Genomic DNA, 27,958 nt, shown 5'->3' on the forward strand with positions numbered 1-27,958 from the left:
CCTTATATGCCGATGACACATGTCTATTTTACTTTGGGCCTTCGATTCATGACATTATCTCACAAGCCCAAGAAGATTTAAATTCCCTATTTACCTGGTTTCAGTTCAACCTTTTAACTATAAACACTTTAAAAACATGCTATGTAATATATAAGGCAAAAAATAAACATATTCCCCCATTTAATCCACTTACAATAAATAATGAGCCGTTACAGCTAAAATCCTGCGAAAAATATCTTGGGCTTAGAATAGACAGCTCCCTCTCCTGGACTGTTCACATTGATTACGTCAAAAATAAGCTTTCGTCATTAGTCGGAGCACTGCACAGTATAGTCAGATGTATTCCACAAAGATTACGATACACTATATATAATTCACTAGTGAAGCCACATTTGTTATACTTGATTGAAATATGGGGCAGTGCACCAAAAACAAAACTGTCACAACTACAAATCACACAAAATAAACTAATAAAAATGATTTTCAACTATCCATACCTAACAGAAACGACAAAGATATACAAAGACACAAAATTAATGAATATAAAACAATTATACACTTACAACATATGCATTTTCATCAGAAAAGTTCTTAACAAAACCATACACTCAAATATTACTCTTACACAACACAAACAAGTCACTCAACGAAGTACCCGGCGAGCAAGTCTATTAGTTTTACCAAAAATAAGAACAAACTATGGCAAAAAAATGCTCACATTTGAAGGAGCACAGCTTTACAATAAAATACCTTCACGCATAAGAAACCTGCACTCATTCAACGCATTCAAATCTCAACTTTACAGATATTTACTAAATATAAATCAAATACCCGAAAAATGAATGTGTTGAATGGGACTTGTTTATTGTCGTGTTTTGTCCAGATGTTGTCGAACCTAACCTTACCTACCTATGTTGTTATGTTCTCAAGTAAGTGACATGTATGTTTTTATTGAGAATAAAGATTCTTTAAACCTATAAAAAAGGCTAACACAAATTTTATGACTTTGCTGACTGATACCTACCTTTTTTTTTAACTACGTCAAAAATCATCAAATGACCCCTCCCGCTGTGGGTTAGCAGCGGTGAGGGAGTGTCAGACTCTTACTGACTAAAAACCGTCGTGTTCCGTCATGGGCCTTTTATGTGCTAGGGCCGCGGTATCTCTTTCGAATAACCCGCAGCCCCGGCAGACCTTGGCCCTACCGGGCCCCGCTGGGGATGCTGACATCTCTGACTGATATCTACCTAATGTGACAATATGACTTATCTTCTTCATCTCTTTGTTTCAGATCGCGAGTGTCCTGAACTGACTCAGCCTGAAATAGGAAAGGTGACTCTCACTGGAAGACTCTTCGGCGATAAGTAAGCACTAACTTTCTTATTAACTGTCCAACTATTTCACGGTACATAAACTCAAGTTCTTGAAGTCCTTTCAAAACTTGTTTTTGATTCATTGAACTTCTGAACTTTGTACAGTTTCTTTTAGAGTATCTGCAAACTACAGACTAAACAGTCGGCCGATAGTTGACCCAATAGTTGACAATATTTAATTACTTTTTTTGGAGAGAATCTTGATACCGTCTAAAAAGGCCCTGGGTCCTGATTCTGCTAATGTAATAATGTGACAATTGGATAGCAATGTAATCTCAATAGCAGTTTTAGCGGGCATTCTGCTACTAATATAAGATAAGACCAATCGTATTCCAATGACAATTCATTGGTTTGCCATTGGTATTTGGTCTCTAGGGTAGTTTGCTCTACAATCATATTGCAATCGTAAGTTATTTGCAGACAATATGATTCATTACTGAATCACACAAAAGGATAAAAACGGTGATTTATCTTTATCATTCATCTTTATACTGATTTATGAGCCCAAACATACTATCGGCCGACTAAAAGTTTGCAGTGTGCGAGTAGGTATTCTTAGTTGAGTTCTTGTAAAACTTGGTGTAGATTCAGTTCGGTAATTCATTTTTCCTGGTCCACGGTAGTTATTGGACACGGGAACTTGGTCTAGGAAACGTAACTGTAAAATCCCAAGCAATATGGAACCTTACAATGTAGAGATAAAGTTGACTATCTATTAAAGTTTGACAGATTGGTAGTAGCTTGATGAGCTTAAGTCTATACAAAAACATCAATTCTTTCAAATTTGCTTTAGCTTATTTAATTACCTATTATACATACAGCCAAAAAATTATATTCTCAATTTATTTTCAAACGAAAAGACTGGAAATTTTGCCCGTAGAAATTCTCAGCGACATTCCTGAATCAAAAAGTTTGGAAATTACCCTGTCCATCTCACTTATTCGAATTGATCGATACTTCAAATCAGATCCGTTATATTTGGATTTCTTATAGAGGATATTCTCGGAATATAACAGGACAGCGTTCCAAGAGAACTACACCGCGAACGGGTGCAGCTTACCTACTGGTATATTTATTTATTTATTTATTTATTTACTAGAAGGAGAATCAACAGTTGTAACAAAGGGATAACAATTCTATATGATATAGTAAGCCAATTATAGATTCTCACGGATAGAACCTGAAAAAGTAACAGACAACTTAGGATCACTAACAAGCACGATAAAAAAAAAAATATATATATATGTCGGAGCACCAGAAGTGGTTAGAATCTTTTGATACACTTGCATCTTGTCAGGATATGAAATAATACCACAGTAGTCGTTCACATCGTCTATTATCGTTCAGTACTTCAATAATCACATTGGTTACAATAAATCGGATACATTTCCAAGATCACATAGCCTGAACTTGGTTTCTCTTCAAGATTCCATTTAAGATTATTTCAATTGACGTTGGCACCTCACGTCACCATGACGACCACAAACAAGGAACCAGCCAGCAATATTGGGCAGCGCCTGTGGGCCGCGCCGACACGGCCATCCTGCGCTTTACACGTCCTCGTGTAAGTGCACTGTAACAGAAATAATACCAAGGAACATCTTTTCGTTCGGCCACACCTGACCACATCATCAAGTTCTACAGCTATTGTGAAACTTTGTTAAAACATTTGTTAGACTAGGATGCTCCCTTAACCAGGGACATTTCATAAATAGGGGGTTCCCTCAACCAGGTTCCCTTAACCAGGGTTCCCTTCACTAGGGACTTCTCTTTACCAGAGGCTTCCCTGAAACAGGGGCTTCCCTTAAACCAGGGGCTTCTCTAAACAGAGGCTTCTCTTAACCAGAGGCTTCCCTTAATCAGGGGCATCTCTTAACCAGAGGCTTCTCTTAACCAGAGGCTTCCCTTAACCAGGGGCATCTCTTAACCAGAGGCTTCCCTTAACCAGGGGCTTCCCTTAACCAGGGGTTTCTCTTAACCAGAGACTTCTCCTAACTGGAGGCTTCCCTTAACCAGGGGCTTCCCTTAACCAGGGGTTTCTCTTAACCAGAGACTTCTCCTAACTGGAGGCTTCCCTTAACCAGGGGCTTCCCTTAACCAGGGGATACTTTTTTTTTAATCTCTTTTTTTATTATCGTAGCCACTTAACCAGCGACACGATTTTGGTCACTTAACCAGTAACCATTTTTACACATTCCCAACGAATCTAAGTAATGTGGGAGAGCCAAGACTCTTTACAGACTCTTTACAGACTGTTACTGCATGAGCTACGGCTACAACGTAGAATGATACCAAGTGTAGTAGGACTAGACTACTTCCATTAATTCTTCTTTTTTTTTACTCAATAACTTAGTTCATTGATCAAAGCAAGTTTAGATCTGATTTTATCAAACAACCAATAGTGGTCTAATTACAACATACTTTCTATCTGATGTTCATCAGACAATTCATCAGGGATAGACTTCACTCGTTACAGCTTAGCGAATTCGATACAGTAACTATCAACAATTCAACTGCTAAAACTAAATGCTCACTATCGGTATCATTATCTTCAACTGTATCTGATAAATAATCAAGTTCAAATAGCACGTCGAAACTAAAAACTTCGTTTAAACGTTTAGCAAACGTACAACTGAATCTCAATAGTCTGCTAATTTAATCGATATACGTCAAATGCAATGTTTTTAAATACACTACTGCTTCATGTTTTAACGCGACGTTCATAATACATTAACAACAAAACAGATCACCTGATTAACTAGCATAGAGAAAACTCGTAAAGCGTCGAATTGACAGTTCACTGTTGGTTCGCCTTTACCACCGCAGAATCGCACGGTATCCTGGCTTGCAACAGCGCGTGTCAGCATCAGCTCACACGGCGTTAGCGTACGTAGTTGATCACCTTCTCTCCTTCAGCCTCGGCCATCAACATCTGTAGTGATAAGACAAACATGCGCATCGGTAACCAAACATTAGACTTCAGACTTACCATCCGTTATTGTTAGAGATGAGAGCTTAAGTTAACTAACTACATCCAGCCCAGTCCTAGCCTTCTCTCAATAAGTTTGGATTGACTTTCATCCTAACCGAATGTAGCTGGGCATACGTGCCTTATAGGGAGCGATTTCTCAACACAATTACCTAGGCAACCAGTCACACTTCGGCAAGACTAGTTATCAGACTTTGTGGCTTCTGCTCTTTTTGGTAGTCAGACTTTCAACACGTTAATTACAGGAACCGTCACAACTACGGCTGTCGTTTAATTCACATCAAACCTTCTACTCAGGATTTTCACCGTCGGTGTGTCCCTTGACAGTGCCAACAGCCTATTCCGGCCTTGTAGGGCACACGATCACAACCACAGTGACATGACACCAACTGTACCACAGATTTTACTCAGGTCTGTTCCCGGCGACCCTTATGCCATCACACAGGCTTTACATGGGTTTATTCCGAATCAACCCCTATCCATCGTAGGTACATCTGAACACGATGAAATTACTAAATGGTTATTCGAGTAGATTAGGTACAGTCTACCAGCAAACGTAAAGTCTGACGCACAATGTAAAGCTGAGCAACTCAATGTAAGTAAATAGAGCAAGTAGATAAGCAAAAGCTTAAGCGTAAGCTCCAGGTCTTCGTCAATCGCTGCCTTCGTCGTATTCTCGGTATATACTGCCCCGAGGAAATCTCCAACATAGAACTGTGGGAACGCTGCGGAGAGACACCGATCGACCAGCAGATCAAACGACGCAAGTGGAACTGGATCGGCCACACGCTCCGAAGGGACCCCGATCACATCCCGAGGCAAGCCCTAGACTGGAATCCCCAAGGGAAGCGGAAACGTGGCCGCCCTAAACAATCCTGGCGGCGGTCGATCATTGCAGAGGCGGCGACTATAGGCAGAACGTGGAGCGAAATAAAGCGCAAAGCTCAAGACCGAACGCGATGGCGGAGCACTGTGGATGCCCTCTGCCCTATCTAGGGGACATAGGACTCTAAGTCAAAGTAAGTCAGATAAGCAGTAAGCGATAAATAACAACAGCGTGCTATTTTGAAGCTATTTTCCAAGGTAGGAAATTAATTGCTATGGCTACGCAATAAGGTAAGAAACAGACACCTAAAAAGCTAACATGTGATTGATATTATTCCTATTTACTAGCTAAGATGTCCTCTTAGCCGATTACCAGCTACGACGGCTGTTCTCATGTAAGGAGATTAGCCAACTGCGCAGGACATACTGTAGTGAACAAGCATTCGCGCTGACACAGGTGCACTCATTATTCTTTCACTGTCGTAGTCCGACGGGACGGCAATGCGACACGACCGGAGAGAGATCACAAGCAGGACCTAACATACTAAAGGACCTTTACTTGCCTTTACTTTACGTGCCCTCCGATGCACGGGTGCATCAATTAGCAATTTCCAGGCTCCGGAATGCTTTGTGAAAGTTTCTAAGGCAACAAAGCAATTTCGGCCCGACTCGGGAATCGAACCCGAGACCTCGTGCTGAGCAGCCGCGCTTATGACAGCTAGACCTACGAGGCTAACTATAGTCTTGCTATAATAGTTTCGTTATCGTACAGGGTAAAATAGTATCACCTGAACGGTGAAACGCTTCATACAATATTCTGCCTACGGCAAAACTAGTGTGTACGAATTGGAAGTCATTGAAAGCAATGAATGAGGTGCTAGGTCCATCAAGCAATATGACGCAGCCCGAGGATCAAACCCGAGTCCTTAGATATCACTACTAAACCAAGGAGATAGTCGACAATTATCAACGTTACGGATGTACGACTTTATAAAAGACGCAAAACAAAATTGGATTGATCTCACCAGGTTCATCATTCATGTTGCTCTTAGTATCTCTGTACGTAACAAACATCGCGTATCGTGTTTGATCACGCTGGAAGACAGCGCGCGGTAGAAGTCATGCGTTGCGCTCACGGACCCCGCAGCAAAGAGCGAGCAGAGACTTCTTCCACAGGAAGCAGGAGAGGCCCACGGGATCATCACATGCAAAAGATATCATAAATCGGTTAATTTTATCACAACATTTTGATAACAACTCTGATATTGTCACCATAGCAACCAATCTTGTTTTAGTAACCATGGTAACCAAGTCCTGTTATTTTCCGTTGAGACTATGAAAATATCCACTATTTCGTTTCCCCAACACTTTGATTATATATATGTCTAAATGTAGCGTCGAGTGCGCGCAAGCGTGGAAAAAAATGTCGATGAACTGCTCATCGACAGGAGCTTTCCTGTCAATCAGAACAGATCGTGCCGCTTAACTGTCAAAACGTATTACGCGCGCTAACTAAAATACAAATAACAGAGATAAAATGACGACATGTGCAATTAAAGTCTGCCGGAATTATAAAGGAAGGCTAAAAAGTGCAAATAACATCTCCTATCATCGGTAACTGACCCAGAAAATAAATAATTGTTTTTTGTAATTATGTTTACTAAATCACGCCATATTGTATCAGTGTTGCCAGTTTATGTTTTTCATTTTCCCAACTTCACGTGTTTATGTTATGTATAAAGGATATTTTTTTAAGCATTGCGCAAAAAAATAATAGGTATAATTTCCATTTTATTGCTCGGATAGACATTTTCTGATTCTCCAAAATATTATCTACTATTATTTGATTACTAAATGATGGTCATCAACGTAACATCATTTTTTTTTAGTATTCCAAGTAATCCTCTTGTTAGGAGTCAGTGGATAGACCGCATTAAAAAAACCGCGGTGATGCTATGTGGACACCAACAAAAATACCGTAGTGTGTTCCGATCACTTCCGCAGCAAGGACATGAGTACTGTCGACAAAATGGAGCGCCGAAGACTTACAAAAGGAGCAGTGCCAAGCAAGGTTCAATTTTCTATAAAGTTATAGTTAAACCGAATAACACTACGTATACAAACTTGTTTAATTCGTCTATTTTTTTTTTCATTATTTATGGGAGAATCGTAGAAGCTGGTATCATTATTTACGTCAACTCGCGGGGTAAAATGACACCTACACGCACACATGCATAACAATTTTGTCTCTGCTTCTTTGTTGGGATTGTATGGTGACACTCCATCTAGACATATATATAATCAAAGCCGTAACCATATCGATATCTTATAACGTGTTCTCATTAGCGACTGCATCTGCAGTACGAGTATTCGTCTTTTAGCGCTGCACCAACATCAGAAAGCCAATATGCGAACAAGGCAGCAATCAGTGGGCAAGGTCATCCATCCCACTTCTGATGTCGGAGCACCAGAAGTGGTTAGAATCTTTTGATACACTTGCATCTTGTCAGGATATGAAATAATACCACAGTAGTCGTTCACATCGTCTATTATCGTTCAGTACTTCAATAATCACATTGGTTACAATAAATCGGATACATTTCCAAGATCACATAGCCTGAACTTGGTTTCTCTTCGAGATTCCATTTAAGATTATTTCAATTGACGTTGGCACCTCACGTCACCATGACGACCACAAACAAGGAACCAGCCAGCAATATTGGGCAGCGCCTGTGGGCCGCGCCGACATATATATGTTACCGTAAGATTACAAACATCGTTAGATTACAATCTATCTCGAGAGATTGTAAACTGTCGAATTATTGTGAACCGTAACATCTGATTGCAATTTAACGCATTATTTTTCGCTATATTATAATCTATCGATGAGAAATTGTCAAATTGTCAACTGTCCGAAAGCTCTCTCTGATTGGTCAGTCTTTTTGTAAGATCGACCAATCACGACCAGCCGTTCTGTTCCCATGGAGTTCCCGTAGAGTTAGGAATGAAATAGAGGTGTCAGTTAAATAAAATAAATGCTCTTCAAAAATTCTTCAAGTATTAAATTTATATAAAAATAACTCTTATAAAAATACAGTTAGGTATTTTGTCTTCAAATACAAACTAATATTTAAAAATAAAATAAAAGGGGTGCTAATTAAACAGGCTTCTTTTTAATATCATTATTCGCCCCCAAAAATGTATGTTGCCTTCTAAATTACTAAGTCAGCCACAATTAATAAAGCGTCGAGCATCTAAATAATACTATCTTAGCCACGAGTTATCTTCCACTCTAAATACAACTCAGCATGATGGTTATTTTTTTGCATCTAAATTTGTAGCATGCATTCTAACAGTAAACTTCTTAAATACTATTAAATGACATCATAAAAATATTTATTTACCTTCTAATTTTTTAACTCGTACCTACTGAGTTTTTTGTTTAAAATATAACACATCCCATATTAATTGACCCAGCATGGAAGTAAGCATGCAACATGCAGCAAGCATAACTTCTGTCACGGCTCCGGCGCTGCGGGGCTCCGGCGGTCCCATGCGAGCTTATCGTCGCAGATGGTTTTCACGCTCACCACCGCAGCTTCGGCTTGCTGGCCGGCAGAGCCGGCCAGCCTCAGCCGCGGCGGCGAGCGCTGAAACTACCTGCGCCTCAGCTCGCAGGCCGCCTCGCCCCTCCGCGCCTACGCGGTTTTGAATTGCACTCTAGGGGTAGGGCAGACAAGACTACGTGGAGTCGGTTTTGCAGCGATTCGTTTTCGTCACTAACTTCAATTTTTAATACAATTTTTAATTGTGTGTAATTTGAGTCTTAAAAATTAAGTACAATTTTTGATTTTATAAAAAACGTGACGGTTTACCGTCACTTATTTTTGCACGTCAAAGAGCTGTGACACCGGGAGTTGCAAAGAACATTGTCTTTTTTGACGTTCTACCAATCAGCGCGCAAGATGCATTCCGTTCTACGCCAGTTGACAATTTGACCGCTCTACATCGCTCTCGATCTTACAAAAAGACTGACCAATCAGGGAGAGCTTTCGGACAGTTGACAATTTGACAATTTCTCATCGATAGATTATAATATAGCGAAAAATAATGCGTTAAATTGCAATCAGGTGTTACGGTTTACAATAATTCGACAGTTTACAATCTCTCGAGATAGATTGTAATCTAACGATGTTTGTAATCTTACGGTGACATATATATCTAAAACTAAAGCTTGTATTTTTCAAATTAGTCCCGTGGTTCCTGAAATGAGACCGCTCAACCATACAAATAAACTCTTCAGCTTTATGATATCAGTACACAATAGATTGGTACAAAGGCTAATGTGCTAACGTAGGTACTTCACTTAAAAAAAAAAAAAGTCAGAAACACAAAAAGCCTTTTTGGGTTTCTGACTTTTTAATTTTTTTCAATCTGCTTCATTTGAATTCTCTTTGGTATCCTCAGGGCGGTATACTCGTGCCCTCACGGGTACCACGTGGTGGGTCTTCAGAGTCGCAGCTGTCAAGCGGACGGCAAGTGGGCTGGACAGCCACCAGCCTGCAAGGAGAATAGTATGTATTTATAAACATGGTGTATTTGTAGCTGTTACATGTGAAATTGGTTATGGGGTCGTGAAGGACCTTTCGTGAAACATCCAAAAAAAAAATGGTTACGAATGTGCCCTAGTTCAAAAGACACAGAATGTAGTTTTCTGTTCTGTGATTCTATAAAGCTTGAGTTTCCTAGGAAAGCGGTGCCGTCATATAGCGGCCGTAATATAACGGACGTAAATTGACGGTCGTCTTTACGGTGATGACATGTGGAAAGTTCCACGGCCGTTTTAACACACCGTCATAAACTTTTTGTTAGTTGTATATACCTACTTACTAACCTGTTATCCAAACTAATATTATAAATGCGAAAGTAACTCTGTCTGTCTGTCTGTCTGTCTGTCTGTCTTTCTGTCTGTCTGTCTGTCTGTCTGTCTTTTCTTCACGCCTAAACTACTGAACCGATTTGTGTGAAATTTGGTACAGACATAGTTTGAAACTTGAGAAAGGACATAGGATAGTTTTTATTACAAAAAAAAATAAAAATAAAATTATTCCGGACATATAGCGCCATCTATTGGTCAAATCAAAAATCTGCTGGTAGTCACTATTCCACGCGAACGAAGTTGCGGGCAAAAGCTAGTATTTAATATTTCTCAAACACGTTCAAACATCTTTACTTTTTATATTATATAGTGCTTCGTGGTTACGAACGAAATCTATTAAAATTTCGTCGTCCTCGCTACTCCAAGAGTTGGAACTCATTTTTTACGTTGTTCGAAAAAAAAAACAAATACGTATTAAAAAAGCTTCACCGCTTTCAAAAAAATGTTCACCAAACCATCCGACACCGTCAAGATGGCCGTCATGCCAATGGCGGCACCGCTGTTTGAAGTTACGGCGTCAGTTACCGCTCTCTAGGAAACCGCCCCATTTCGTTTACATAGACAACGTTCTAGTGACGTCATTCACCGCTGTATTACGGCCGATATATGACTGCACCGCTTTCCTAGGAAACCAAAGCTTAAGTATGTAGAAAGAAAGGGCATATTGTGGAATAGCCATAAGAATATGATTAGGTTGTTCGTGATAATAATGACACATTCTCATCCAAATTGCGAACCTTTTTGGAAAGAACTTTTTTTTTAAAACACTGTAGGCTTTACCAATTTTGTTTTAATATATTATATATTTAATTTAAACTGGTCATTAAAGCTAGCTGAATGATAGTTTTGATACGGGACATCGGAAACTTTGTCGACAATATTGGTCTTACTACAAAAACTAAAAAGTCGTTCGTTACGTGTTTGAGCAAATGTTCGAACATCTAGGTATTCAACTTTTTTGTAGTAGGACCACATAACTTTATCCTTTACTTACTAACGAGCAACCCCCCACCTGGTTTCACAGTCTACTGCCTGCAGCCGCCCACCATCGAGCACGCTCGTCACTCCGCCCTACCTGAACAGGCCACTTTCGACCTTGACGCCACGGTACAGTACAACTGTCACACTGGATATGTCACCAACGGCTTCCCAAGAGCTAAGTGTTTGGCGATAGACGGGCAGGCATCGTGGTATGGACCCGATATAAGCTGTGAACGTGAGTTGAGTTTTGTAGTTTGTATTTTGTAGTTGAGTTTTTGCTGTCAGGATTTGGAAGTAAACTTCTATGCGTGTTAAAAAATCTAGAACCCAGATGTTTTTCTATTGATTGACATATCAGGCCTAAGCTTCACTGCTTGGTGAGATTTTACAAATTTTTCTTGATAAAAGAATTTTCAGTTAAATGAAGAATCGTTTACAAACCATTTTATGAACGATCAACTTAACCTACCAAAAACAACTTATAGGAAGAGTATTAGAAACTAAAGCTTGTGACTTCGTCCGCACTCCGAGAAAACAAAGTCATATTGCCAAATAATTAATCTCTGCGGCTCCAGGACATTCCTTCAGGACAGTTCTATTTAACAGCATCTACAGTAAATTGTATATCTATTTACATAATCTCATCATATCTGCCACCAGCCCGTTCCTGTGGCGAGCCCGGTGACGTCCCCCACGGCTGGGTGACAGCTGACTGCCACACCTTCGGGTGCCGAGCAGTAGTCCAGTGCGGACAAGGGTTCGAGTTGGTCGGCAAAGCAGAACGTTACTGCCAAGCTGATGGAGCGTGGGCACCCAAGGAGTTACCCACCTGCGTCCGTAAGTAGATGTTATTTTGGACCTTTTTTTGAGTCTTGATGATGAGTCTGCGAAAGAATATTGATTATAATGGTACTTTAAGATTTTGAAGATTTGATTATTTTGAGAAAATGAAGAAGAGAGAATGAATATTTGAAAAGCCCAACTTGAAGATAGACAGTTTGATAAAAAATCTTGAACAAAAATGGACTGGAAACTAAAGTAAAAGTTACTATCGAAATAATAGTTATCCTAATTGTACCTTACCTAAAGTAGAAGTTCTGAAAACTCCTGGACTCATCATCAATACAAGAACTAAATATTTTCAAAATTCTCCGCGACTGGTCTTGCTTCGTGACAATGTAGTTGCCGATTTCAGTGTTGTCCTTCATTTTGGAATGTTGCATGGTACCGGTTCTCAATTCTACCTACATTACATCGGTATAGATCGCATGACGCTTCAACAAATGATTATCATGGCTATCATCGGAGCAATTTCATTGTCATGACGCAATTTATGGAAATCCCACTTTTTTTGAGCTGATTTGATTGCTAGGGAAAGCGGATTGGTCGTTGGTTATTTCCGTCTCTGGGATTTTTTTGTCAGTTATGTAAAATTTTTATGTGGATTCAAAATATAAGCTAAAATTTTATTTTGGGTGGGAAAACTTAGTGCAAAGTGGGAATTCCTCTGAAATTTGCCCAAAAATGGATTTTTCTGATTGTTTTTTCTCCTTTTAATGCTGCTTAGAAGGAGATGCCGGGACAGTTTGAGCGTCCATTACATTACGTAGTATATCAAAAGTAATGTTATTATAGAAACGTTGTCACCTTCAAATTCTATGAAGCTATCGTTTTCCGCAACTTTAAAAGTTGTTTCTTTCTGTGGCCATGATAAAAAATTGTCGTTAACTGCCTATTTGACTATTAGATGATATAGCAATGTTAGTAGTACTCGATGTTTATTGTAAATTTCTATCTTTAATGCTGTAGTGAAATAAATGTACAACAGAAAAGAATATTGTTTCATTTTTGCATGATTTTGCATGGTTGGTTATATTGGTATGAGCGCCATCTGTGTTTTGTGCGGGTAATGTTAAAGCGACGCGTGTCGCCACCTAGTGGTCACGCAGGTGCAGTGCCCGCCGCCCGAGGCGCCTCGCCACGGCAAGGCAGTGTACACGTCTTGCGCGTACAATTCGGTCGTGTCGTACGAATGCAAGTATGGATACCGGCTCGTGGGGGACGCGACGAGAAGATGTGGCGCCGACAAGAAGTGGTCTGGTGGACAGCCGATGTGCAAAGGTAAAAACTTTTTTACACCTGTGACAAGAAATCATTTTGAATGTTAACTAGAAACCTTATGTCTATATATATCCTACAAACTGTAGGTAGTTACCTACAGTTTCCATTGAATTCTGCTTGATGAACATGAGAACAGCTTTCACTTCAATATACTTACCTTTAGCCTTCTGGTCATCTATGTTAAAACTCCTTACTTCTAACACTTCCAGAAATAAACTGCGGCCACCCCGGTCAGCTTTGGAACGGTTGGCTGGAGAACATCTCTTCAGGAACAGGGCTGGGAGCCTCTATAATCTTCAGGTGTCAGGATGGCATGAAGATGGAGGGTAACGGGTCTGCCATCTGCCAGAGTGACGGCACTTGGAGTCATCCGCTACCTATGTGTTTGGGTAAGATAAGTTTACTAATTAGAGTTAGAGATTCAACTGTAAATGAGGCATGCTTTTCATCAGTATCTTACCTTCCATTCGGCATCTTGTGGAATGAGTCAAAAACCACATAAGTTGTGTATTCGGGGAAGAATGAGGAATTTAAGTTTTGCGGCTTGACGTCATCTTTTGACCACCCGAAAATTTTTTATTATCAAACTATTAGAATAACTATCGATACGCTTCTCTGTTTTAATTTCCTCATTATTGTCTTGTTCTAACAAACTATCTATTTTGATTTCAGCCCCATGCGTAGTGCCCCATGTATCACAAGGTCGGGTGGTTCTGGTGGAGAATAAGACTGGAGACAACAGTACGCATGAAGGCAACACCCAGATTGTAGGCAGCTCTACAATGGTGCAGCATGGTAAGTTGGTAAACTGGCATTTTGAAAACAAAAAATCTATCATCTAAATGTTTGCACCTAAAAACACAAATAATCTTCAGATTTAAATGCTAATATTAAATTAAATTAATAATAGAAAAATGGATAATCTAGAAATGATTAAGCGGCAGCTGGGGCTTGTCTGAGAAGAGGCCTGTGTTCTACAGTGGGACAGTGAAAAAGGCTGATGATAAATTTGTATTTTTGCTACTCCTTTAGAGTCAATCTTACAGAGTCTGTAAGATTTATGTTACATTCATGTTACATTCATTATTCATGTTACAGGTGAGATAATAGTAGTGGACTGTGAGAAGAACTACGAGTTTCCATCGAGCAATGCAGCTGTGACATGTAATAACGGAACTTGGACACAGATACCAAGATGTCAACCAGCTAGGTTAGTTCCATTACCAAACTATAATTGAGCATTTGAAGACCCCGCACACTGCAAACTCTCAGACAACTATCGGGCCAACTTTCGATCGACAGTTTGGTCTGCAGGCTCTGAACCGACAACTATATGACTTTTTAAATTGTAGTATGTCATCATCCTCCGAGCCTTTTTCCCAACTATGTTGGGGTCGGCTTTCAGTCTAACCGGAAAAATTTAGCTTGTCAATTATATAAACGAAACATCAGACAAGTGTTACTGAGGCATTTATTAATCTGATAGTAGAATATACATAATGTACTTATTATTTACAGATGCAAAAAAATGCCGAAATTTCCTCGCAATGGTATGGTGATAGCTCCTAAGACGGAACACGGGATGAAAGCTAGATTCCGATGCAAAGACGGGTATGAGTTGAGAGGGAACCCCATCGTTGTGTGTTCTTTTGGAGTCTGGAGTGGAGATACACCGAAGTGTGAGGAAGGTATGTGATCAAACTTAAATAAATTAAATAAACTATGCTATAATTTTCCTGTAAATACGTATGAAAATTGAACCATGTCTCAGACAAGCAATCTTTGAAATCTCAGAAAGAAGCTGTAGCTTTTTAGGATACTCTGTACTTAATAATTTTATTTCGTTTCAGTGTTCTGCCCATTCCCCGGCTACATAGAAAACGGCAAAGTCCTTCTAGTCGGTAACATGGGCTTATACGACTACCGACCTTATGTGAAAAAGGTAAGTATCAAAATACCCTAAAATTGAATTAAAGACTCAGGGTTCTCATATCGATGGTCATCTTTCTGTATTACAGGTGGTAAACAATAAGCAAATAATGTACGAATGTGAGAAAGGATATGTTCTATCTGAAGGTCCACCAGGTGCCACTTGCGTTGGTGGTCACTGGAGTCCTAGGGAATTACCCAAGTAAGATACCCAATCTAAAGTTTTACATCCAAATACCATCACCAATATATATTTACTGACAATCTTAATGTTCCCAGATGCACACTATACCAGCATCCTCGTATCCGCTGGAGTCGTAGACGCCGTTCAATTCCAGACCCAGAAATTCGACATCGAAGATCGACGTACCTCCGTCAGTATTACAACAATCTCCACCGACAACCAGATCCGTCCCAACAGTACTTAAACCAACTCTACGATAAATATAATCATGGTACTTCAAAACCTACGCTAAGACATGCAAACTTCAAAATTATGAAGAAATTTGACTTTGAAGAAGATATAGAACCGCCAACTAGTGTAGAAAAGAATGATGAAAACTTCCCAACTGCTGTGTACACTATTTATAATGTTCATGGAGAACCTGTTGGTCATAGGTTATATTCCTATCAACCTGTGTATGAACCAGAACAAGATGACATAGTACATGAAGATACATCAGAGTATGAGAATTCTGATGAAGAAGACGATGACCTTTCACATATAACAGTACTAAAAGGTGGAATGTTTGGAGAACACAGTTCTGATAATAATGCTGAAAATATTAACAAATTGAAACATGAGTATTTTGAAAGGTATGTAGATAAGCGACGTAAAAGATTCCTCAATAAAAGTTCTGAGGACACCAAAAAGGACCTAACCATGGATATAGAGGGTGATCATGACGATGATGAAAAAGACGATATGTTAGAACCAGAAGAAAATGTTAAAAGTGAAGTAAATTTTGAGTTGGAAGGTGATGAAAGCAAAATTGTTCCCGTAACAAAACTGCCGCCTGAAATGACTACTAAAATTAGAATTAAACGTGGATTCAATAACGAAGAGTTCGATACAAACAATTGGACTTTTAAACCAACTACAGAGAACTTAGAACTAAATAATGAAATAAGCGTTGATTCACTGAAAGTTGTTCCTTTGTCAAAGGAGCCTAGTCCTAATTGTTCAGAAGATAGTAGCGAGATGTTAGTAATACCTTTAAAACTAACAGTTAACACGGATAGCAAGTCTGTTAAAGATATTAATAAAGAAGAGGCAGTAGTGTCTTTTCAGTATAACAATACGAATTCAACAGAAGTCGACAATATTTTGGATAAACGTGAAAAGAGGACGAGTAGGAAGACTGACAGACTAAATCAAACCACAGCTACTGTTCCTAAAACGTGAGTATCTATACTAATATTATAAAGCTGAAGAGTTTGTTTGTTTGTTTGAACGCGCTAATCTCAGGAACTACTGGTCCGATTGAACAATTCTTTCGGTGTTAGATAACCCATTTATCGAGAAAGGCTATAGGCTACTTTTTATCGGGGTTCGTGCAGAGGTTCCCACGGGATGCGGGTGAAACCGCTGGCAGAAGCTAGTTATATATAATTATGCTGATGTAGATATTTTATATAAAAAAAAACTACTATAGTATAGACAGTGTTCAGTAGAAAAAACATCGGTAAATAGAATTATGGAAAATCGAGAGTACAATTTAAGATGAAATAGGTTTTAAATAAATATTTACAGTCTCATCTCATAACCCAAATTAAACTAACTAAAAAAACAAAATTAATTAATTGTTAAAACTACATCAACAGAGGCAGAGAAGGTAAAGGCGGTAGACGTCAGCAATCAGCAACAACAGGAGAAGAACAAGAAACAGATGGGAAAGACCTGGCTGAAGGAGGTACCGCGCAGAACTCCACTGAAAAAGGAAAGAAAGGACGCCCCAAGAGTCCTTGCGAACCTATTGAAAGTGAACCTTATGTTAATATTGAGATTGTCAAATATGGACGGGATCCTAATAATACATTTAGTTCAGGTAATTGCAAATAGTTTGATTCTGTCTGATTATAGTCTGATTTCTTAACCAACAATAATGAAAACAATCATACACGTAGAGGGAATGGAATTGAGATGGAAGATAGAATAAAATCATGAAACATTTATGTACGTATTAATCAAGATAATGATACTTAAACTAAAGTCCCATATATCACAACAATTTTCAGGCACAATAGTACGTGTAGCTTGCGGAAAAGGTTACGGACTGAATTTGGAAACCAATGCCACAGCCAAGTGCGTGCGGGGTCGATGGAAACCTGAAAAGCCTAAATGTGAAATACGTGAGTAAATCCTTTGCATTTTATGGATACTCAAACAAATCCATCAATACCTCCTCATGCAACTGAAAAGTAATCTTAACTCCATGGTAATAAAGTCGGTTTTCCTTTCACCAGTACCTTGTCATGTACCATCAACGGAGTACGGAATCTACACAATGGCGGCCGATGCTGGTCATCCGATGACTGCGAGCCAAGTGTTAGGGTCTAATCTGCAAGATGAGAAGGAGCTGAATGAAACTGATCCTGTGCCTAATGGTCAAGTCGTGCATTTCTCATGTGAATATGGGTAAGTTAAACATACAATAGAATCTCTGAAAGCAAGATGAAATATATCTAGAAAAATGTGTAGTAAAAGAAATGATTTTACAAGCTACTGATAACAGAATTGTTCATTTAGATATAATGTGCAAGGACCGACGAATCTTCGATGCTGGCTTGGAGAATGGGCTGTAACCAGCATGCCCGAATGTGTGGCAGGTTAGTAACATCATAATTATAAAGCAATTAAATAATAGTCGAGAATAATATGATAATCAAACATTTCCAACCACTCTAAGTATGAAGTAATGCCTTCAAAAGTGCCACTTACAGCATCACATAAAAGCACTTCCACAGTCATCTATCCAAGACGCTGCGTGGCCAATGATGATGATGAAAGACCAGAAAATTAAGACTTACACTATTCAGACTCTAATTCCAAACAAAGCACCACTGTGTGTGAAACAAACACACAGCACAAGTGTGAAACTTTTAACCAAAAGTTTCAAAGGCTCTTATTAATCTAATTTTCAACTTACCTAATGTTTCAGCTCCCTGCGAACTCCCCTTACTTCACGGCGCTACATACGAGGCAGGGTACCGCGCAGGACTGACAGTCGCCCACGCCTCATCAGTAAACATAGCTTGTGAACCTGGCAGATCACCTCCGGCTACCCTCAACTGTCATCTAGGAAGACTGCAGCCTACCGTCCATGACTTCTGTAGACCTTTAGGTAATTATTAAGCTATCTTGATATAGAAATTAAAGAATCAAATTAGTACAATAATGGGGTAGAAAAAGTTACTATGGAATGACTACTTTGCTACTGATATTGGTGCTGTAACTGTCAATTGTACTAAAAAGTGTGTACAGTATATGGTTATACATATTAAACATGAAAAACCCAACCTTTCATTACCTTCGATACAGTGGAACACTGCATCCAAAGTCATAGGGTTTACCTAGTTTGGGAAGCAAGGTCTATAACAATGTATGCAGTCTTTTCATATTCATTTTAAAATGTACATAACTGATTGTTATGTTATACAACGTGATACACATTATTTATTTTATATAGTAAGTGTACATAACATTCCTTTTTAAATGATGAATGATTGATAAGACTTGTTTTGTTTCCATTTCCAGCAAATCTAACCCGTCCACGACCGACATCAGAATATCAGAGTGGTTCAGACATCGTCAGAGAAGACATTTCAGAGTTGGAACCTGATATCGATCCTACCACCAACACTGACTGCGGACCACCAGCGAGGTAATTTGGATAATCTTTAAATGAAACAGAAGAAAGAGCTAAGCACATGTTATCGTATATAGAAGTAAGAATTCTTAAAGGTATAGGAAAGACTTAAGAAAGGCTTTTGACACGTTCAGTAGGTTAAAGAGTAATAGGAAAGAGGGATGTAAGAAATCTTTATGTCAGTGAGAATATCATGAAAAGTCAAATAATAATGAAAAATGCATAAAATGTCAGGAATATTGAACAGCAATTAAAACATTATTGTTGAAGAATGCAGATGCTATGTTTTATGATATTTAACAAGGGTACATGTACAAGATAGATGTAATGGTATTAAATAAAGTATCAGTCTGTATAAATGTTATAATTTTTTGTGCAGGAATCCACAAGAAGTCAGGTAATGTGTGATTAGCTCTGAATGTGATAAAAATGAGATAAAACATGATATTAGTTTGTGATACAAGTTGTTTGTTTAATTTGACCAAACGCTTTCATTGTAGCTTCTATGTGGATTTTGTTTGTGTCTTGTTACGTCATATTTGTGAAGTGTTGCGTGGATCCGTATTGTCGGCATACAAATGGTTTTTGTAAAACTGGAAATTAATAGAGAAAATAATGAAAAATGAGTCAAAATAGATCAACGCCCTTATTATGGAATACCTCAAGGAAGTATAATTGGTACTACACCTTTTATTAACAGCCATTTTTTTCTAATATTGGAATGAATTAGATAATTGATTCTCGAGGGGCAATTCAGAGTAATGTTACCAATGGTTTTGATACAAAAATTTAAATGAATCAGTTAAATGATGGATAAAATATGACGTACAGACTTGTATTTAAAGTAATTTTTGTTTCGTCACTCATCCAAATCACGTTCAAGGATCAAACATTACAATGCCATAGAAATATAATCTTTCACTTCAAACAAACAAGATTTATTTTAGGAAAGCAGAAAATGTTAGATCCTTACGCTTTGGAGCAGTTGGTTTCGTTCTGTTATTTTCTGTTTTTCTTTTAAGTTCGCTGTTGTACACTGTGATAAGCAATTCTTGAAGCAAGCTGTGTTTGGGACCATACGAATTCAAAAACCATACAAAACAACTTCTTGTCCATAAAAAGAATCAGGATCAAAATCTGCAACATCAAAAAATAAATTTTGCTTCGAAAAATATATTTTTTGACTCATCATTTCTGAACACAGCTTCCTTCATCAGATCACTGTCATCCACAAACGGATGGACTGAGCCGCGATAAAAAAGAAGTAATGTGTTTGCAAAGATATGCGTTTCTTATTTGCTCGCTGAAGACTGAAGGGAACCCAGGCGTTCAGGGATGCGAAGCCCTGGTGAGAGCCTTATAGGTTCGAAATTTTGCTTCTTTACCTCTCATCATCACCATTTGTTCATCGATGATCATACTCATCATCTTTAACTTCATGTTTTGACATTTTTCGGTGATGTCTGTTGGGCCAGGGTATGGGATTGACTAAGACTTTCGATCAGACCTTCATTCCTAAAATATTATTTTGTGACTGCAAATAGCGGTCTCTGAATTTTCTCTAAAGCCCTCTGTTCTGGGCTACAAGTCGAGTCTCGTTTTTATATGAAAGGAATTACAATATCTTGTTCAAGACTTTTTCGTACACATAACAATATAATCTACATAGAATAATTAGCTACATTATTTTCATCTTTATAGTCGTCCTCCCTTTTGCCAATTAGCTGTCCCATTGCATCTTAGTCATTCCCAACACATCACTAATTTTTCTCACATTTTTCAAGGGTTAAAACTTCACTTTCATGGTACAAATCCTCGGAAGGCAGGGCTTAGTTAACGTTGAAAAATATACTTTATATCTATGTTAATAAGAACGCTAATTGTATGGCCGTAACCTGGCTTCTTATGTCTTGGCCAAGCTTCTGTTTGGTTGCTGTTAAAATTTCGAATTCTAGTGCATGTTTTGTGTAATACAATATTTTAAACGGAATATCTTTGAATAAATAAAATAATAAAAAAAATATTCCAGAGATTTTGAACTTTTATGATTTTACATTTTCGGCCACTGATGAGATCATCGATATTTTTAAATACATAATTATGCAGTCTAAAACATTACCTTAAAAAAATAAGGGTTTTAATTCACAATTCTTATAAAATTGGTATCCAAAAATTCAAAATATCAGTGGCCAAAATAATACCTATGTTTTGTACCTCAGTATCTTGCAATAATTGCTTGAAGGGTCCAGGGTACGCTGATATACCGGGATGGGGCTGAAGTCAACAGTTCCCTGGGGGTAGAAGGCTACCCCCATGGCACTGAGATCACCTTCAGATGTATAGCTTCCATCATGGGGGAGAAGACTACTTGGAAACTGATCTGTGAGCAGGGGAATTGGGTTGGCAAGAGTTTTAATTGTGGTGAGTATGAAGTAGTCTGAGAACCTGATTTTTTGACTGACATATATTTAAAGCACATAGCTACAGACTCAAGGCATATTTGAAGAAAATTCTTGACGAATCATTACAATAAAGTTGAAATCAGATAATTTGAAAACAAACATTTGGTTGCGTTTGGAGTGGATAAAAATTAAAATTGCTAATATTTTTCTCTTTGCAGAAGAATTAGAAGCTCAAAACGAAGAGCTAATGAACAACAATAGCTGCACTTTTGAAAACGATGAGCCGAATGTAGTAGCTTTCTACAACGACATGCAAATCACAGAAGTGGTTGACTTCCCAGCTGGTGCTATGATAACTTCCAGGTAAGGAAAGTGGTAATAGATAAATGAAGTAAATAATGTTTGTTTGTAAATTAACAAATATAACGTCTTTAGGTAAACCTTTTTAATTTAAACAAATTTTAGATACCATCTTGAACTGTAAGAACGCTTAAACTAAATCGATTGCAGAACATCTACCCGTAAACATATAAAGGTGTTTTCACAAAATAAATTATCTTTATCTTTAAAAAAATAAATAGTAAAATTTTAGTGCAAATATTATGTATGACATCGGCTTTTATTTTGTAAGCAGTAGGTACTTACCTAATTCATAAAGATTGTTTCTTATGCTGTTCCTGCAGTGAAACTTAATATTGATTTAACTGTTCCAGATGTACTGACATCGGCAAATATGCCATGACGGGATCACAAACGCGGAAATGTATCGGCGGTTCTTGGGACGGTATCAAACCATCTTGCTTTGGACTCAACCAACAAATGGACTACGCCAGTATGTTATGAAAAGATTTTAGTGTTAAATACTTATCAATGTTCTAAGAACTTGGCTCCTGTGTTTTTCGAATAATTTAATAGTTTGTTTCCTCCTGCCCTCATCCCAATATTACTTGGGGTCAGTGCAGCAGTTCCTCTTTAATACTTCTCGGTCTGACACCAGCGCATAAGTGACATTCTTTACAGTATTATCGTCTTAAATAATTGTATGTATTATTCTTCAAATTCCAGTCAAGTACCTATATAGAATGTTTTCACTATTTTTACAGTGGAGAAGAGGCCAACGATTCTGTTTCGTCACTCAAACGGTCCGATAGCGCAGACCAACGACGGCAAGCTGCTGGTATACCCTGGCACCATACTGCACATGGAGTGCTTGTGGATGAGGAGGTTCGGCAACCCCAAGTGGAATGTCACGCATAATAATCCTGAGTGAGTATATAGCTTTCTACCTCCCTTATGTACTTAAAAAAAGAAAAATAAATGATGATTTCTAGATTAAAGACTGCTTTAGATACAGTTGCACGAAGAAGTTTCCTTTAGAGCGCGCACACATTACTTTAACTTTTAATCGGCCGACTGTAGAAAGGGTGATTGTTTTTTTTTTAATAAAAAGTTTTTGGTCATTGTTTCGTGTGCACTTACTTCCATTCATCTTCATGCTGGTTTATGAGTCCCAATTAACTATTGACAAACTTTTAAGTTTGTAGTGTGCGCGTGCTCTTAGACTACTTAGAGGGAACCGTGAGCTAGATTAAGGCACTAACTTTAAATCTTATCACATTCCACTTCTTGGAATTATTCCTTTTCTACCTCAGTATAAGGAGCAAATCAACAAATCTAGTTTTCGACATATACTTATGCATCTTTCAGCTCTGAACGCAAGTACCTAGAAGGCTGGACGACAGACCCTGGACGGGACAGTGCTCTGGAGTACAGGCTGAGTATAATCAACGCTGTGAAGGAAGACTCGGGCATATACCGCTGTGAGACTCCTGCTAGGCAGAGCCATCAAGTTGAGATTATAGTTGAAGGTATGTGGATACGAAAGATTGTTCACTAGATCTCGTAAATGCCTTTGTGTTTTTGATTCTACAAAAGGGTCTAGGAAAAGTTGTTAGCAGTGGTTGATAACAGTATTAAACTCTCCAAAGTATAACATTTATTATTTCGCAGTGTTATGTCACATTGTTATTGTACGCAAATCTGGTCTATGACTGTAGTGGCGTGTACTACCGCAATCAATAAACCAACAACACTAATCGACCTTATAATATCCAATATCCTTTTCCAGACGTTCACTGCCCGCCACTACCGATCCGGCGCGGGCTGGTAGCCAGCGGGCTGGGCACGCGGCTAGGCACGGAGATCCGCTTCCACTGTGCCAATGGTAACGCGTTGCTGGGCGCTCACACGCTGATCTGTCGCGCCTCTGGGAACTGGAGTGCACCGCTGCCTGTGTGTGAGAGTGAGTATACAAGTTTCGTATCATGTTGTATATTGATGGGATTCATAATAATAGCATAGCATAATAACGCCAAAGCCTATCAAGGCTGCGAAATGGATCGAAGCCTTGTCGCTCTTCCTTATCTCTTCTGCTTCGTGTCCCATTCCACACTTCAAGTCGCTATGATGGATCATTCACTATTCGTGCTGCTAGGCTGTGGAATACCCTTCCGCATTCTATACGCGAGAGCTCATCATTGGATATGTTTAAGAGACGAGTTAAGGAACATTATTTATCATCATGACCTGTGTATATATTCGTATATATTATATTGTATATATTTTATATAATTATAAAAGGTATATATTTAATTTATTAAGGTATTATACATATATATTATTGTTATTAGTACAAAGTTGCACATTTGCCCTACCCCATCAAATCACTCTTTCACTCTAAGGTTGGCTGTAAGAGAACCCAACACTGGGTTCGCTCGCCGTTGTACATAATGTCTCCGTTTTCAGTGTGTCAAATGTATTTATGTGTGCAATAAAGAATAATAATAATGAAGCAATTACCGCGCTCTTGGATCTTATTGAATTCCAGAAAAAAGTATAGATAAACGGCGTAAAATACTCACACGCTGTGTAAAGCACTAAACAGCATCATCACTTTTGATTAATTCACAGTCTTCGACTTTTTCACTGCAGGTGTGGAATGTGGTGAAGTGATCCACGACACGCCTCTAGGAGAGGGCGAGAGAAGACCTCGCGTCGCCGTGGTGTCGCGGGGAGTTGGGGGCAGAGCTGCCTTCTCCTGTGCGCCGGGCTGGGCTCTCCGAGGAGCTCCTGAGACCGTGTGTCTGCCAGCCGCTGATTGGGCTAAACCTTTTCCAGTTTGCCGAGGTAAGTGAAATAATGTAAGGGTAACTGCAGATACTGTCATCATTTCTCTTTTAATTGATGAAACTTTCTACGAGACCCCCTTAGTATCTTTCAACTTCCAAAACATTTAAATAGATAACAATTAAATTAGTAAGGGGCTTGAGTTCCATGGTTTAAATTAGAATCATCCCGACGAAAAAGTCCATAATTATAACTATAGTTACTATCCAAATGGTAGTATGTAGTTACTAAGCCGAGGACAAAGGGAACGTAATTCAGACCTAAGTTTTACTAACTGTTTCTTCAATCCAAATTACAGAGGTATCCTGCCCAGCTCTCCCGCCGCCCACATCAGGCTACGTCCTCGGCAGAGCACCGTACCGAGCTGGTGACGTGCTGCAATTCCACTGCAATCCTGAGCACACGCTACACGGCAGACCCATACTGGTGTGCCAGGATAGCGGCCGATGGAGTGATAAGCCGCCTACGTGTAAGGATATTGATTCTGGCTGTTAAACATACAGTATCGCTTTTTCACTCCTGACAATTTTGGATTTTTTTTAAGTACCGCTATAAATTCAATTGAATGGGTAAGAGAGCAAATGTACCAATTGATATTCGTGGCAAAGAGACATAAAAATAAAAATTAGGACAGTTGATCCTTAGGTCTCATTAAACGATCACCTTACACCCTCTAGCTGAAGTCAAAGAAAGACCAGACAAGTGAAATAAATTGATCCATTTTCCGTTATTTCAAAAATGTTTAATTAATACTTCATGCACATTATGTTCAATGGCGGACATAAAATAAGGCCTTCTTAAGGCGTTTTCTCCCAGTCTACCTTTAGGTGGTGGAGAAATAGCAGTGCAAGATAAATATTCTAACCAGGTCAAGTAAATAATATCATTGTTAACTATCTTTATCCACAGGTGCTCAAGCATGTACGTATCCTGGCACCACGATATCAGGGCGCATGTCTTCCGTAAAGTTCTACTACAAGATCGGCGAGACCATCACGTTTACCTGCGAGCCAGGGTATCGGCTAAAGGGAGCTCCTATGCTCAGGTGTTTGAAGTAAGTTTATATAATTTTATTATTTATCTAGTAAATCAAATGGAAAAATAATATTTGAAACTTGTGAAGTATTCGGAATTAGAAGTTCTTGGTCAGGGCTCAGGACCTACGCTGCTCATAGCTGCTATGGCTGGCCAATGATAATCTGTAATTTTTGTCTGTGTTATAATTTTAATAGTAGGTAGTAGGTCTTACTTTACTATCATCTGATTGAATCAACAAACCTTTCGTTACAGAAACAGAAAGTGGTCAAACGCGATCCCTCTATGCACTCCCAACACAAACTACACATCATCAGACACAGTCGCCATGTTTAACGGTGACATCGACGCCATGCTTTCCGACCCGCCGGCAGACATCTTGCGGACGCGGGAATCTCCCGCCATTTTGTCGCCAGAGAGCTACAAGGCAGCTGTCACTAGAGCTGCCGTGTCCAGACTTTTGCGAAGAGGACCTATCGAGAACTACAGGAATCGAGTATACAGAGTAAATCGATTACTAAGGAGGGACACTGAGAGATAATTTTTGGGTAATTTTCGGTTTTTTGTGTGCGGTAATCTGATGGCGACGGTTGAATGAGATGGATGGTTATTTTTGACGGTATTTGAGGCAGTAGGAAAATTTGTCTGTGCGATAAGTTTGTGTGCTATTTAAGCACGTGTGTTGTACTTATTTTATGGATTTTAATCAATATTAAGGTTGTCAATTATATGATTAAAAACTTATTTTAAAAGATTTATAAATGGAATTGATACTCGTCTAGGATCGTGGGATATTATTGATCTTAACTAGTTTTTTGTTGCGTTGTTTTTTATTGTTATTATTTTAATAACCAATACATTACCGCATGCAAAAATATTTCACCATGGGGTATTGTTTTAGTACATATAGATATTTGTCCTGTTTTATGTTTTTTTACTACTAAAATTAATATGCTCATTAAATACGGTACTTATCCGATTTCAATTGAATTTGTTAATTAATTGAAGAAATATGGATTTGATAAAAAACCTAATGAGACTAAAAAATAGAATAAATTATTAAGTAAAAAAGTAGTAAAATATTTATTTATTTATTTTTCCTTTGAAGACTGTTTAATTATAGTGAACGCATTCCAATCGTTGCCAAATTCTTATTAGTATGATTTTTCAGAATTTTATTTTTTTATCAATTTTTACAATTGTAAATAAAAATGCTTCGCCAAAGAAAATTAGAATACTCTTATAAATACTAGTTACAATTTATGTAGATAAACTATTATTATAATAGTATAGTTTGTAAGTTTACAAAAAAATGTACCGACTATTGCCAACCTAAAGAAAATATTACTCACACATAAAATAAACTTCTTATTTAGTCAGAAAAAAATGACTTAACTAATTGACTATAAAATAGTTGATTTTGCAAATAAGTGGTAGTCGGTACATTTTATATTTTTAAAAGTCGTAATATTAATTGTAATTAAGTAATTTTGAATATTGCGCTAGAATCTACCACCTACCACGCACAAATATTTGGAAACATTTTTTGATCATTAACTCTATTTAGCCGAAAATCGATCTCAGTGGCGTGCACTTGGAGAGGCCTATGTCCAGCAGTGGACTGCGATAGGCTGATGATGAACTCTATTTAATACGGATTAACTTAAGTGTAGTTAAATAATATTACTTAAAAAAATAATAAATAATTTATAATTCATTGCAAAAAATAAAGATTTTTTTTCTCTTTATTAATTTCTCTATTCAAATAAATAAACTTGTTTTACTTAGACACTTGAGTTAAATCCGTATTATTAATTAATATTTATGCATATCAAAAAAACAAAATTGCATATCTTATTGTAAAATTAATAAAAAAATACTACAAAGCGATCAGATATTAAATCTTAAATAGTTGTATACTTTTTCAGACATAAAAACTACCTATGTAACTCTGTCCCATTAAAGAAAATAAATTAAATAAATGAATTGAGAACACAATGTTTATTTTTTTTAATATCATAATATTTGTTCAGGACAAAAAAAAACTTGTTTCTTATCACCTGCCTAGCCTTTTCCCTACAATGTTGGGGGTTAGCCAGTTGTTGAATACCAGTGTTTTTACAAGGAGCGACTGCCTATCTGACGTCCTCAACCCAGTTACCCGGGCAACCCTGGGTGAGACTGGTTGTTAGACTTACTCGCTTCTCAAACTCAAACTCATTTTTTTTTTATTTCAAATAGGCCTATAAAAGCTCTTTCGAAACGTCAAACTTAGGTGCACGGTTCCATAGAGTTAGTCTCATGGAGAA

General features: G+C 38.2%; 1 protein-coding gene across 1 annotated transcript in view; it reads left to right on the forward strand.

The window, feature by feature from the left end:
* The window catches only part of LOC124641230, a 175,399-nt gene extending 148,190 nt beyond the window's left edge, over positions 1-27,209 (forward strand). Inside the window, exons 4-31 of the mRNA XM_047179260.1 lie at positions 1,292-1,364; positions 9,655-9,761; positions 11,151-11,342; positions 11,768-11,944; positions 13,046-13,228; positions 13,438-13,617; positions 13,901-14,023; positions 14,327-14,438; positions 14,747-14,916; positions 15,079-15,170; positions 15,247-15,359; positions 15,437-16,558; positions 16,982-17,205; positions 17,396-17,509; positions 17,624-17,795; positions 17,907-17,986; positions 18,319-18,501; positions 18,915-19,041; positions 21,269-21,447; positions 21,647-21,791; positions 22,142-22,260; positions 22,532-22,694; positions 23,136-23,296; positions 23,557-23,730; positions 24,420-24,614; positions 24,913-25,083; positions 25,524-25,668; positions 25,905-27,209. Coding sequence (XP_047035216.1) covers positions 1,292-1,364; positions 9,655-9,761; positions 11,151-11,342; positions 11,768-11,944; positions 13,046-13,228; positions 13,438-13,617; positions 13,901-14,023; positions 14,327-14,438; positions 14,747-14,916; positions 15,079-15,170; positions 15,247-15,359; positions 15,437-16,558; positions 16,982-17,205; positions 17,396-17,509; positions 17,624-17,795; positions 17,907-17,986; positions 18,319-18,501; positions 18,915-19,041; positions 21,269-21,447; positions 21,647-21,791; positions 22,142-22,260; positions 22,532-22,694; positions 23,136-23,296; positions 23,557-23,730; positions 24,420-24,614; positions 24,913-25,083; positions 25,524-25,668; positions 25,905-26,190 — 5,282 coding nt within the window. The 3' untranslated portion in view covers positions 26,191-27,209. The remainder of the gene's footprint in view (positions 1-1,291; positions 1,365-9,654; positions 9,762-11,150; positions 11,343-11,767; positions 11,945-13,045; positions 13,229-13,437; positions 13,618-13,900; positions 14,024-14,326; positions 14,439-14,746; positions 14,917-15,078; positions 15,171-15,246; positions 15,360-15,436; positions 16,559-16,981; positions 17,206-17,395; positions 17,510-17,623; positions 17,796-17,906; positions 17,987-18,318; positions 18,502-18,914; positions 19,042-21,268; positions 21,448-21,646; positions 21,792-22,141; positions 22,261-22,531; positions 22,695-23,135; positions 23,297-23,556; positions 23,731-24,419; positions 24,615-24,912; positions 25,084-25,523; positions 25,669-25,904) is intronic.
* Positions 27,210-27,958: the final 749 nt, after the last annotated feature.

This window comes from Helicoverpa zea, chromosome 22 (assembly GCF_022581195.2).
Source record: "Helicoverpa zea isolate HzStark_Cry1AcR chromosome 22, ilHelZeax1.1, whole genome shotgun sequence".
Classification (NCBI taxonomy): domain Eukaryota; kingdom Metazoa; phylum Arthropoda; class Insecta; order Lepidoptera; family Noctuidae; genus Helicoverpa; species Helicoverpa zea.